Raw genomic sequence first — 12202 nt, forward strand, 5'->3', positions numbered from 1 at the left:
GGCACCATCAATTTCTAACATGTTGGAAATTTTCACTTCAAATATATATTTTTTTAAATGACTGTATTTTCCAAGGCACATAACATATTTCTCAAAAATACTTAGCTGTTAAAATAACTTTGTCTCATACACGTGTGAAATAGCTAGAAAATCTTGAATTTTCTGTAGTATTGGGTCCTATTCAGTGTCATGATAAATGTTTGCTCAATCAAATTTATCAAAGAGACAATTCTAGGGTGAAAAAGAAAATCAATTCCTTAACTTTATGTGAAACAAAACTGTTGCTCTATGTATAACATGATAAAGAGGAGCTTCAGACCAATGTGCTGCTGAGCAGACTCTAGAAGATATCATTAAAAAGCAACACAGGAAAGAAAATAGAATGATGAATTTCAAGGTGATCAAGGTTTATAGGTAATCATATATTAGCAGTAGATGCACATGGTAAAGCTAATGTTGATGGCAGATAGGTGTCTCCATCTATTTCATTTCAAATAGGAACATGGCAGTATTAGCCTCTCCTCCTACTAATTTCCCACAATTTTGCCAAGAATTCTATTCAATAGAGTTAGAAAAGGAGTACCAGCAAAAACCAAACAAATCTACGTTTGAAGGGGGATGAAAGTAAGTGTAGAACTGTATTCATGAAATGTGTTATTTAATCTTTACTGCTCTTCAATCAATCCACTGGATAAACAGTGGTCAGTGTTAGTAAAGAGGCCATTTTTACATCAGTCATTATTTAGACTAAACATGGATTATTAGGACTCAAGAATCTCCTTGACAATATAGGAAAGACAGTGAGCGATTTTATTTCCTATTTTTTATTTCTTACATGACTGTTCTACTAGTGTTGAAGCTTCATAATTAATCACATGTGAAAGACTTCTCTATGATTCAGTTGGCCTATTGAAGAAGGAAGAATCAAAAAAAAAATTTTCACTAAATGAACTTTCAAACATCAAGTTTATTGCTGGTTTTGCAGCATATAGTTCAAGAATGTTAGTAAATTGCTTCTGAAATGGAGTAAAATATGGCTTCATATTTCTATGAAAACTGTCTCCCCTTGTTTCTTTTCCACTCTCTTATGTATATAGATATTTAATTTACAAATAAAACTCTTCCTATTCTTCTCTTAGTGTGGCTTTAATGGCCTTTAAAAAAAAAATCCTTAGAAGGTAATACTGGCATTTGAAGACTGGGAAATAAAATTGATTCATTTTGAACTCTCTCAAAAGCCTCCCAATTCCTCATTTATACTTCTAGTTTTAGCAAGAAAATCTGAATCCTGTGCTTAGGTAAATTCCATCCAGGTGATGAAAAATGAAATTAATATATTAGGCAAATTGTGACTAGTTCTGGGCATTAAGTCAATCCTATCATGACTTCTATTATGTCCTTTAAAGAAAAGTGTGATCAGTGACTTCCTTGAGGTCTCTAGGGCCTTTCTTTTTGAGAAGTGAAAAAGACCTTAGTCATTGCACTTATATATTGAGAATGATCTGACCTAAGCATAGTGCTGTGGGGAAGCTGTGTTTTACTTAAAGTGGTGGGTTATTTTTTCAATAATTTCAGTGAACTTGCAGAGAAATTCTATATTGAATTTAATTATAAGCTGACAAATATTTCCATTAGTGAATTAAATAGGATGATGGAAACATGATTTTGATCCTGTTTTAGTTACAGAGAAATCAAATATTTGCTACTTCAGATTCTTTTTATCACTTGCTAATGACATTGGGAATTTGTTCTAGTGACTCCACGGAGTTTACAGGGAGACATGCCCTGTATTCTGGAAGTAAGTGACCTATGGTCTTCTCATGTAGTCCAGCGGTTTCAGTGACTTGGAGCACATAAGTAGGTAGGTACCACTGACAGCTATCAGTAGTCCAAAGAAAAAGAGTCCTTTGTTTATCACCTGTAAAAAAAGAGCAAGAACTTTCATTCTATTTGTGTAGAGATTAAAATCTTGTGAAAGACTTCATTCTTAAATGACACTGTATACAATTTCCTTTTTGTTCTTTAACCTGTAATAGTGATTTAATTGCATGACCACTAGGTGAAGTCCTGCAGTGGCTGGTAAACTCAAGAATTTGGAGCTTCCTGCCTCCCTCTCTCCCTTCCCTCTCTCTTCGCAGAAACTCCTGAGTCCATGTGTTCTGTATAAAGAATTCTTAGCAATCAGCCTTTGTTCAGCCATAAAAAAAAAATTCACAGTTGAGAAAAAAGAACTATGAACTCTGTCTTGGAAGAAGCCACAAATGATTTAGTCACTGCTCAGACATTGCACAAAGTGTCCCTGAGAAGAGTGATGAGTACAGTGGCCTCTGTGACTTGGAAGACGCACATTCAAAGACTTAAACATGCATCTTCACCACCTACAGTCTATCAACCACATAAACCGAGGCTCAATCTAATCTGGGTTGCGTGCACTCCCGTATCATCTGGCCTCTATCACTGCACTAATAAGTCCTACATTCTAACTGCCTATCACTGTCTCTTTCCCCTCAGGACTTTTAGCTCCTTGAGGGTAGGAACCTTATTTTATTCATCTGTGTATGAATAAAGCTTGATTCACTCCAATCTAGCCTCTACACAGCAAAGTAATCTTTCTAAAATCCACACCTGAGACTATGAGCCGCCTTCGTCTTCCTGTTTTCCTCAGAATAATATTCAAGATGCTTCAGGTCCTGCTTACTATTCCAGCTTCACTTCTAGCCATTCTCACACATATGTGCTTCTTCCAGCTCCACTGAAATAACTTGCCATTCCCACTCTGAATGTGTGAGAGGTTTCTTCAACCTCCACACCCCCCTCCCTGGGCCCATGCCTATTCTCCTCCAGGGCAGTGCCTCTGCACTGCAGGTGTCCATTTTGGCCACTAGTCTCTGAGCCATGCAAAGGACAGGGGCTACATCACCATGCCCAGCTCAGTGTCTACATACTAAATAGAACTATTTATTTAGTGAATGAAGTTGTAAAATCTCCACAGTGGAAGATCAGGAATCTGAATCTCCAGTTAATGGCATCTGTGAATCAGTTGCCCAAAATTAATGTGGTATAGCCTTATATCGGAATTAGATCGTGTTTTATAAGTGATTTGATTCTGTCTAATTTTATAAATTAAACCCATAAGAGTCTTGCATGAAGCAAAAGTCAATTGCTAAATAAAAGGAAAAGGTCATATTGCTAAAATAAGGTAGAAAGTTTAGAAATGTTAGCATAAATTTATTTTTTGAATTTCTTCTCTTCAAGAGTTGCCTCTTCTTTGTAATTTTGTTCATGAGGCATTCTGCCACCTGTGTACCCAGGATTTTTTTTTTATTTGGAAGACAAACATTTTGTGTCTGTTGCATTATTTCCTTATTTGCCTGAGGTAAACATAACCATAATGCTGTGAACTTTGACACATCAGATTAAAAATGTGTAATCTCTTCCAACCTTTTTTTGCCAATGCCAACGCAGCACTGCTTCATGGTACCTTATTCTGGAAAATGTGACCTGTAAGAAAGTTTTTAAAGTATTTTTGTGTATTCTTTAATGGCTAAACAGAAGATCAAAATGAGGAAAAGTCTTAAATCCAGGCCTTACCATGGTGTAAAGAGGAATAAAGGTAGATGGCATAATAGCATGAAGAAATCTCTCTATGTTCTTTTGGAAGATGAACCACCTTGAGTTGACATGTGCTCGCATCTGCAATAATGTAAGGCATCTCAAAGAAGACCTTGAGCAAATGACTTTTAATTGTTTACTACAACATATTATCACACTTCATTGCCATTCGCCACAAAGCCAGACTCAAAGTAGTCAAATAAATTCTCATTTACAATCCTTTTCAGTCATTTCCAATCCTTTTCAGTCAAGGTCAGAGGACAATAACTTGAAAAGGTAGAGCAATTACGCAGAACCTGTTAGAGAACTCTATTTGCTCGGGGGTATTTCAGCAAGGGTTTGTGTGTATGGATCTGTGAGTAGTCTGTGAGCCCACAGATTTGACTAATTCCTGTTACTTCCTGGTCAGTTTGGAACACTATCTATGGCAAGAAGAGATCTGTTTAAAGCTATGCCTGTCTTGATCTGTACTTGTTTTTAAAGGCAAGATACGTCAATGAGATTTCCAGTATCTTATAGAAATTACTTCACCACATATGAAATAATTCTGCTCAAGTTGAAGTCTACTTTATTTCTTTCTGTCTTCAGGAGAGATGGAAAACAGCTATACTCTTTTAAAATTTTTTATCTTGTAAATTGTTTCATTTGAGTATTTAAAAGCTATAACCATAACCATTTACTGTGAGCTTTTCATGTGACTGGCTAAAAATGGAATTGTGTTTTTCTTCTGAGTATTAATCTACCGACTGAATTTCCTTGGTATTACATATTTCTTTCAGTGCAAAAAACCCCAAAGGATAGTCAATGCTATTTTAAGTTTGTAACTTACAGTGTGACGAATGGAAAGGTTATTCAATGGGTCTTAAATTTTCCAAATATGTTAACACATATCAAAAATATTTTTTCATTAAAATAGCATATTACTAATTCTACTAAATGTCTCAGGCTTGAACCAATGAATTATCAGATATTGAAACCAGACATTTTGTCATTTTTGTTACCTCCTAAATGTCCCTGAAACATAGATGGAGTTATTGTGTGAGGGTCATTATCACTGTCTTTATAGTCACAGTTCAACCCTGTGTAAGGAATGCTCTGTGTGTGTGTGTGTGTGTCTTCTTTTGGCACCTATTCTTATGCAGCATGCATGAAATGGGACTGGAACAAAGAAACATTAAAGAAAAGAATGTTTGTTAGAATATCAGTGCATGACCTCATTGAATAGAATCCAGCCTTCTTATTTACCTCTATGTAATTGTACATGGATAGGTCTGAAATCGCATGGTCATCTGGAATTCTTAATCTTGAGAATTCAGGAAGACACATACCTAGAAACCAAGTTAAATAATATATCTTTTCCAAAACAGCCTGTAAACAACGTGCTAGACCCTACACAGTTCAAATTAAATGCTGTATTCTCTACCAATGTTCTCTCTAACCTTTTAAAACTATGAACAGCAAGGTTGTATGACCAACAATCTATGAAAACTGAGCAATAACACATGGGTATTTCCCATTGCCTATGATTTAATAAAACTTATGATAAAGTTATCATAATATATACTAGATTAGTAAATCATTATTTTTTTATTTCACAAATGGAAAGCAGTTCATATAAATGACTGTAAATGACCCCAGATTCTGAGAATTTGCCACTCCCCTTTTTGTTCTTCCTTTTGACCACATGTACATTTGTTTCATTTGTACCGAAGTCACCTTATTAACTTAAACATCAGCTCCCCCGTTATTCTGTTATCTCCCAGAGGCAAGCCTCATATTTTATTCATGTTTGAAAACTTAACCTGGTATATGATAGATACTGAATAAATATTTGATAAGTTAATGACTAATATAACTTCACAGGGCTAAACAACTCTAGTTTTGGGGAAGCCATTTCTAAAGTCAGAGAACATGGGTGCATGTCCCAGCTTCACCACTTTCTAGCTACGTGACTTAGGGCAGATTACTTAACCATCTAATCTTAAATTTCCTGTCGTAAAATAGGGACAAGAATAGTACCTCTGCCCCATGTTTTCCATGAGATAATGTGTTAAAAAACATAGCAAGATACCTAACACATATTACATGTTCAGTGATGTTAGTGGTTATTATTGTCATAATTATTGTTTTATCTTCATTCTCTTGTAACTAAAACCAGTATTGACAGTATGTTCTGTTATATGAGCCCTCCATCTATCTCCACCATTGTCATCACATGCTAACCAATCACATGAGGGCTAAGAAGGGAGGAAACAAAACACCTCTGGATCCTGAGCATCTTAGTGAGATAACTGGAAAAGAAAGGAAGAAAACCAGTAGAAATTTACCCTGGAACCTATAATTTCTTCAGATTCAGACACCACAGTGTTCACTGACTCCCTATAACACTATAAAACAAAATTTACTTTGTTCTAGGATTTTTTTTTAACTTTTTTTTCTTGAGGTATAGTTGATATACAATATTATATGAGTTATGAGTGTACAACATAGTGATTCACAGTTTTTAAAGGTTATACTCCACTTATAGTTATAAAATATTGGCTATATTCCCTGTTGTACAATATACCCTTGTAGCTTATTTATATTTTACCTCATAGTTTGTAACTCTTAATCTCCTTCCCCTATCTGGCCCCTTTCCGCATCCTTCTACCCACTGCTAACCACTAGTTTATATCTGTGAGTTAGGCTTTTTTTTTTTTTTAAAGCTTTACACAAATCATTTAATTTAACCTTCACAACTCTCTGAAGTTGGTATTATCCCCAGCTTATTGATGGAAAAAAAATCTGAGACTTTAAAAAGATAAAGTGATTTGTTCAAGGTCACAGGGCTAATAAGTTGGCAAGTCAAGGATGGAATCTGGGTATAGATTCAAAGCTGGTTCTCTAAGTCTATGCCTTACCTGAAACAGGTTTAAATTCAGAGGTGACCTTTGAGAATGTGTGATGCTGAGAAGCAGTAAAAGTTATCCAGTTCTCAGGCTACTGTTTCCAATTTCTTTTACAGATGAAAATTATGTACATTTAATTTAACTTACTTTCAGAATTATATATAAAATTTAAAACTTCAATATTTGTAAAATTATATTTGTGGAATTAATTTTAATCAAAAGGCAAATGGAAATATCAGATATAAACTTTGATAAGGTAACAAGCAAGAAAATGCTGGAGCTTCTAAAAGTGTTTCTGAGGGCATGCTGTAGGGGATGTAGGCATGGGTGTTAACCAGGTTGTGAGGGAAAGAAAGGAGTATATCTCTGCCAAACTGTGGTACTCAGAAATTTTATCTTTGTATAGATCGCTGCATAGACCTCCACGTAAAAATTTAAACCATCTTTTCCTCTCTGGGTGTTCCTTGTCTGATATGGGCAACAACAGTGGCATAGACTGTTAATAGAAAAGTTTATTATCATGCACAGGAAATATGCCTCATGGTTTGTACTCTTCCAGAATCAGAAACAGGTGTACAATTACTCAGCAAGGCTAGTCCATGTTCAATTGGGAAATTTTACTTACTAAGGTCATTACTGAATTTATCCATTAACTCATCAAACACCAAGCAGTCTTCAAATCCCTAAAACAAGAAAAAAATGGGAAAAAATAAACTGGAAATAATAGATGCTTCTTAGCGATTTTGAATAGACCTTTCATTGGTGTGTATAATTCACAGGATGTGTACCCTCAACCAGCACATAACAGCTGAATAGTTACACTTGGCATTGAATTCTGATTAAAAAGACCACTGTCTGCATGTTTGATGGTTTTGTCTTTGCCCAATTTATTATATATATAATTTAGAATATGATCAAAATTTTAAATTACTTGTAATTTTGACAATTCCATTGCTTCTTCAAGAAGCAAAAATAATCATATTCTTCCATGAGCATTAGAACAATATTTAAACTATTCAGGGCTTTAAGACTCACATTTAGAGCAATTTAATGACAGGATAGAACTCTCATATTAACTTACTTTCTATAAACCAAGATTAAAGCAGATTTCCAATCAACAAATCCACAAAATTAGTAATGTACTATGCTAAATGCAGTAGGGAGAAGACAATAAAAAACTATGTTTCCTACATTCTAGGAATTAAAACTATGGTTTTAAGACAATATAAAAATATGTAAAGGTTAATAAATACAATATTTCTTTATCAGTTATACATATTATACTTGAAGCAAATAAATTTGTCAGTTATATAGGCTGTTAATGCTATAGAAATTTAGAAATGAGAGGTACCATATAGGGATGAGATACTCTTAAATTCTTTAATTGATTCATTTATTTCTGGAGAATTCCTATGAAATAGGTACTATTAAAATCTGAATTTTAGATTCACTTCCTTTAGATAAGGAAGTAAAGATAAGTTAGTTGCATGAGAACATATTCTAATAAATCATGAAGCCAGGCTTTGAACCAGGGAGTTCTGATGCCAGAGTCTAGGCATTTATCCACTATGCTAAAACTGATGTTTTCTTATTTTTTAAAAAATTTAATTATAGTTGACTTACAATATTATATTTGTTTCAGGTATACAACATAATGATTTGATATTTTTATAGACTATACTCCATATAAAGTTATTATAAAATATAGGCTATATACCCTGTGCTGTATATTACATCCTTGTATCTTACTTATTTTATTCCTCATAGTTTGTACCTCTTAATCCCCTTCCTCTATCTTGCCCCTCCCCCAACCCGTCTACCCACTGGTAACAACCAGTTTGTTCTCTGTATCTGTGAGTCTGCTTCTGTTTTGTTGTATTTGTTCATTTGCTTTATTTTTTAGATTCCAGATATAAGTGAAAATACACAGTATTTGTCTTTCTTTGTCTGACTTATTTCACTAACCATAATACCATCCAAGTCCATCTACATTGTTGCAAATGGCAAAATTTCATTTTTTTTAATGGTTGAAAATATTCTATTTTATATACTTACCACTTCTTCTTTATCCATCCAATTGTTAATGGACACTTAGGTTGCTTCCATATCTCGGCTCTTGTAAATAATGCTGATATGAACATGGGGTGCATATATCTTTTCAAATTAGCATTTTCATTTTCTTTGGATATATACCATGAGTGGAATTGCTAGATCATATGGTAGTTCTATTTTTAATTTTTTGAGTAACCTCCATACTGTTTTCCATAGTGGCAGCACCAATTTACATTCCCAACAACAGTGTACTGAGAATTCCCTTTTCTCCACATCCTTGACAACCCTTGTTCTTTGTTGTCTTTTTGACGATAGCATTCTGACAACTATGAGGTGATATCTCATGGTGGTTTTGATTTGCATTTCCCTGATGATTAGTGATGTTGAGCATCTTTTCATATACCTGTTGGCCATCTGTATGTCTTCTTTGGAAAAATGCCTATTCAGGTCTTCTGCCCATGTCTTTAACCAGATTGTTTGTCTTCTTGATATTGAGTTCCATGAGTTTTTAATATTTTTGGATATTAACCCCTTACCAGACATCACATTTGCAAAGATCTCCCAATCAGTAGGTTGCATTTTCCTTTTGTTGATGGTTTCCTACACTATGCAAAAGCTTTTAAGTTTGATTAGGTCCCACTTGTTTATTTTGCTTTTGTTTCTCTTGCTTGAGGAGACAGATCCAAAAATATATCACTAAGACCTTGGAGAGAGTGTTCGGCCTTGTTTTTTCCTAAGAGTTTTATGGTTTCATATCCTACACTTAAATCTTTAATCCATTTTGAGGTTTTTTTGTATATAGTATGAGAAAATATTCTAATTTCATTCTTTTACATGTAGCTGCCCATTTTTGCCAACACCACTTATTGAAGAGACTGTCATTTCCCCAGTGTATATTTGTCTCCTTTGTCATAGATTAATTGACCATATGGGCATGAGTTTATTTCTGGGCTCTCTGTTCCATTGATCTATGCATCTGTTTTTGTGCCATTACCATACTGCTTTGATTATTATAGCTTTGTAGTATAGCCTGAAGTCAGGGACCATGATACCTCCAGCTTTCTTCTTTTCTCTAAAGATTGCTTTGGCTGTTAGGGGGTCTTTTGTAGTTTCTTACAAATTTTAGGATTTTTTTTCTAGTTCTGTGGAAAATGTCATGAATATTTCTATAGGAATTAAATTTGTAGATTGCTTTGGGTAGTATGGACATTTTAACAACATTAATTCTTCCAATTTATGAACACACCATATCTTTCTATTTATTTTTATCCTCTTTAATTTTCTTTATCAGTGTCTTATAGTTTTCAGAGTATAAGTCTTTCACCACCTTGGTTAAATTCATTTCTATGTGTTTTATTATTTTGGGTGCAATTCTAGTGGTCTTATTTTCTTGCTTTCTCTTTCTAATTGTTCATTATTAGTGCATAGAAAAGCAACAGATTTCTGTATATTAATCTTGTATCCTGCAACTTTACTGAATTCATTTATTAGTTCTAATATTTTTTTGGTGAAAACTTTAGGGTTTTCTATATATAATATGTCATCAGCAAATAGTGACAGTTTTACTTCTTCCTTTCCAATTTGGATGCCTTTTATCTCTTCTACTCGTCTGATTGCTATGGCTAGGGTTAAATAGAAATGATGAGTGTGGACATCTTTGTCCTATTCCTGATCTTAGAGAAAAGCTTTCAGTTTCTCACTGCTGAGTATGATGTTATGTGTGGGTTTGTCATAAATGGCCTTTATTATGTTGAGATATGTCCCCTCTATACAAAATTTGTTCAGAGTTTTTATCAGAATGGATGTTTAATTTTGTCAAATGCCTTCTCTACATCTACTGAGATGGTCATGTGATTTTTATCCTTTGTTTTGGTAATGTCATTTATCACACTGGTTGATTTGCAGACATTGAACCATACTTGTATTACAGGGTTAAATCCCAGTTTATCATAGTATATGATTTTTTTTAATTTATTGTTGAATTTAGTTTGCTAATATTTTGTTGAAAATTTTTGCATCTATATTCATCAGAGATATTGGTCTGTAATTTTCTTTTTTTTTTTTTTTGTAGTGTCTTTGTATATTTTGGTATCAGGGTAATGCTGGTCTCAGAATGAATTTGGGAGTGTTCCCTCCTCTTCAATTTTTTGGAAAATGTTTGGTAGAATTCATCTGTGAAGTTATCAGTTCTGGACTTTTGTTTGTTGGGTGTTTTTGATTATTGATTTAGTTTCATTACTAATAATCAGTCTGTTCAGATTACCTATTTCTTCCTGATTCAGTCTTGGGAGATTGTATGCTTCTAGAAATCTGTCTCTTTCTTTCATGTTGTCCAATCTGTTGGCATATTCATAGTATTCTCCTATGATTGTATTTCTCTGATAATGGTTATAACTTCTCCTCTTTCATTTATTATTTTTTCTATTTGGATCCGTTCTCTTTTTTTCTTAGTGAGCCTGGATAAAGGTTTATCAATTTTGTTTATCTTTTTAAAAAACCAGCCCTTGTTTTCATTGATATTTTCTATTGTTTTTTATTTGGTGGGGGGGGTCTCTATTTCATTTACTTCAACTCTGATCTTTTTTGTTTCCTTCTTTCTGCTGACTTTTGACTTTGTTTTTTCTTCTTTTTCTAATTCCTTCAGATGGTAAGATAGGCTGTTTGAGACCTTTCTTTCTTTCTTTCCTTCTTTCTTTCTCTCTTTCTTTTTTTTGAGGTAGGCCTGAATTGCTATAAACTTCCCTTTTAGAACTTCTTTTGCTGTCCTGCAGATTTCTATTAAGTCCCCTGGTTTAATGTGTCATTTAAGGCCACTGTTTCCTTATAGATTTTCTGTCTGGATGATACATCCACTGAGGTAAGTGGAATGTTAAAGTCCCCTACTATTATTGTATTACTGTCAGCTTCTCCCTTTATGTCTGTAAATATTCACTTTATATATTTAGGTGCTCCTATATTAGGTGCATATATGTTTACAATTTTTATATCATCTTCCTGTATTGACCCTTTATCATTATATAATGCTCTTCTTTGTCTTTTATTATAGACTTTGTTTTAAAATTTACTTTGTCTGATACGAGTATTGCTGCCCAGCTTTCCTTTTGTTTCCATCCCCTTGCTTTCAATCTGTGTGTGTGTCTTTAGCTCTGAAGTGAGTCTCTTGTAGGCAGTATACAGATGGATCTTGTTTTTTAATCCAATTAGCCATCCTATGTCTTCTGACTAGAGCATTTAATCCAATGACATTTAATATGATTATTAATAGGTACATACTTATTGCCATTTTATTACTTGTTTTCTGGTAGTTCTTCTTTGTTCTTTTCTTCTTTTTTGGTCCCTTCCTTTGTGGTTTGATTAGTTTGTGTTATGTTTGTGTCCCTTTCTCTCTAATTTTTGTGTATCTATTGTAGATTTTTGATATGTGGTTACCATGGAGTCCATACATGTTGACCTATAACTATACCTATTTGTTTTAAACCGATAGTCATTTAAGTTCAAACATTCTAAAAAAGCTATATTTTTTTACTCCTCCCCCCATGTTTTGTGTTTTTGATGTTATATTTTACATCTTCAGGCCTATCCTTTAACTGTTTACTGTAATTATACTTGATTTTATAGTTTTGTCTTTTAATCTTTGTACTAGCTTATTT

At 33.7% G+C, this 12202-nt stretch overlaps 1 protein-coding gene across 1 annotated transcript in view; it reads right to left on the reverse strand.

The window, feature by feature from the left end:
* Positions 1 to 910: 910 nt before the first annotated feature.
* The window catches only part of KMO (kynurenine 3-monooxygenase), a 55061-nt gene continuing 43769 nt past the window's right edge, over positions 911 to 12202 (reverse strand). Inside the window, exons 11-15 of the mRNA XM_057726881.1 lie at positions 7126 to 7183; positions 4858 to 4940; positions 3592 to 3693; positions 3442 to 3501; positions 911 to 1918 (exon numbers count right to left, since the gene is read on the reverse strand). Of these exons, the coding sequence (XP_057582864.1) occupies positions 1808 to 1918; positions 3442 to 3501; positions 3592 to 3693; positions 4858 to 4940; positions 7126 to 7183 (414 nt within the window). The 3' untranslated portion in view covers positions 911 to 1807. The remainder of the gene's footprint in view (positions 1919 to 3441; positions 3502 to 3591; positions 3694 to 4857; positions 4941 to 7125; positions 7184 to 12202) is intronic.

This window comes from Hippopotamus amphibius, chromosome 3 (genome assembly GCF_030028045.1).
Source record: "Hippopotamus amphibius kiboko isolate mHipAmp2 chromosome 3, mHipAmp2.hap2, whole genome shotgun sequence".
Classification (NCBI taxonomy): Eukaryota; Metazoa; Chordata; class Mammalia; order Artiodactyla; family Hippopotamidae; genus Hippopotamus; species Hippopotamus amphibius.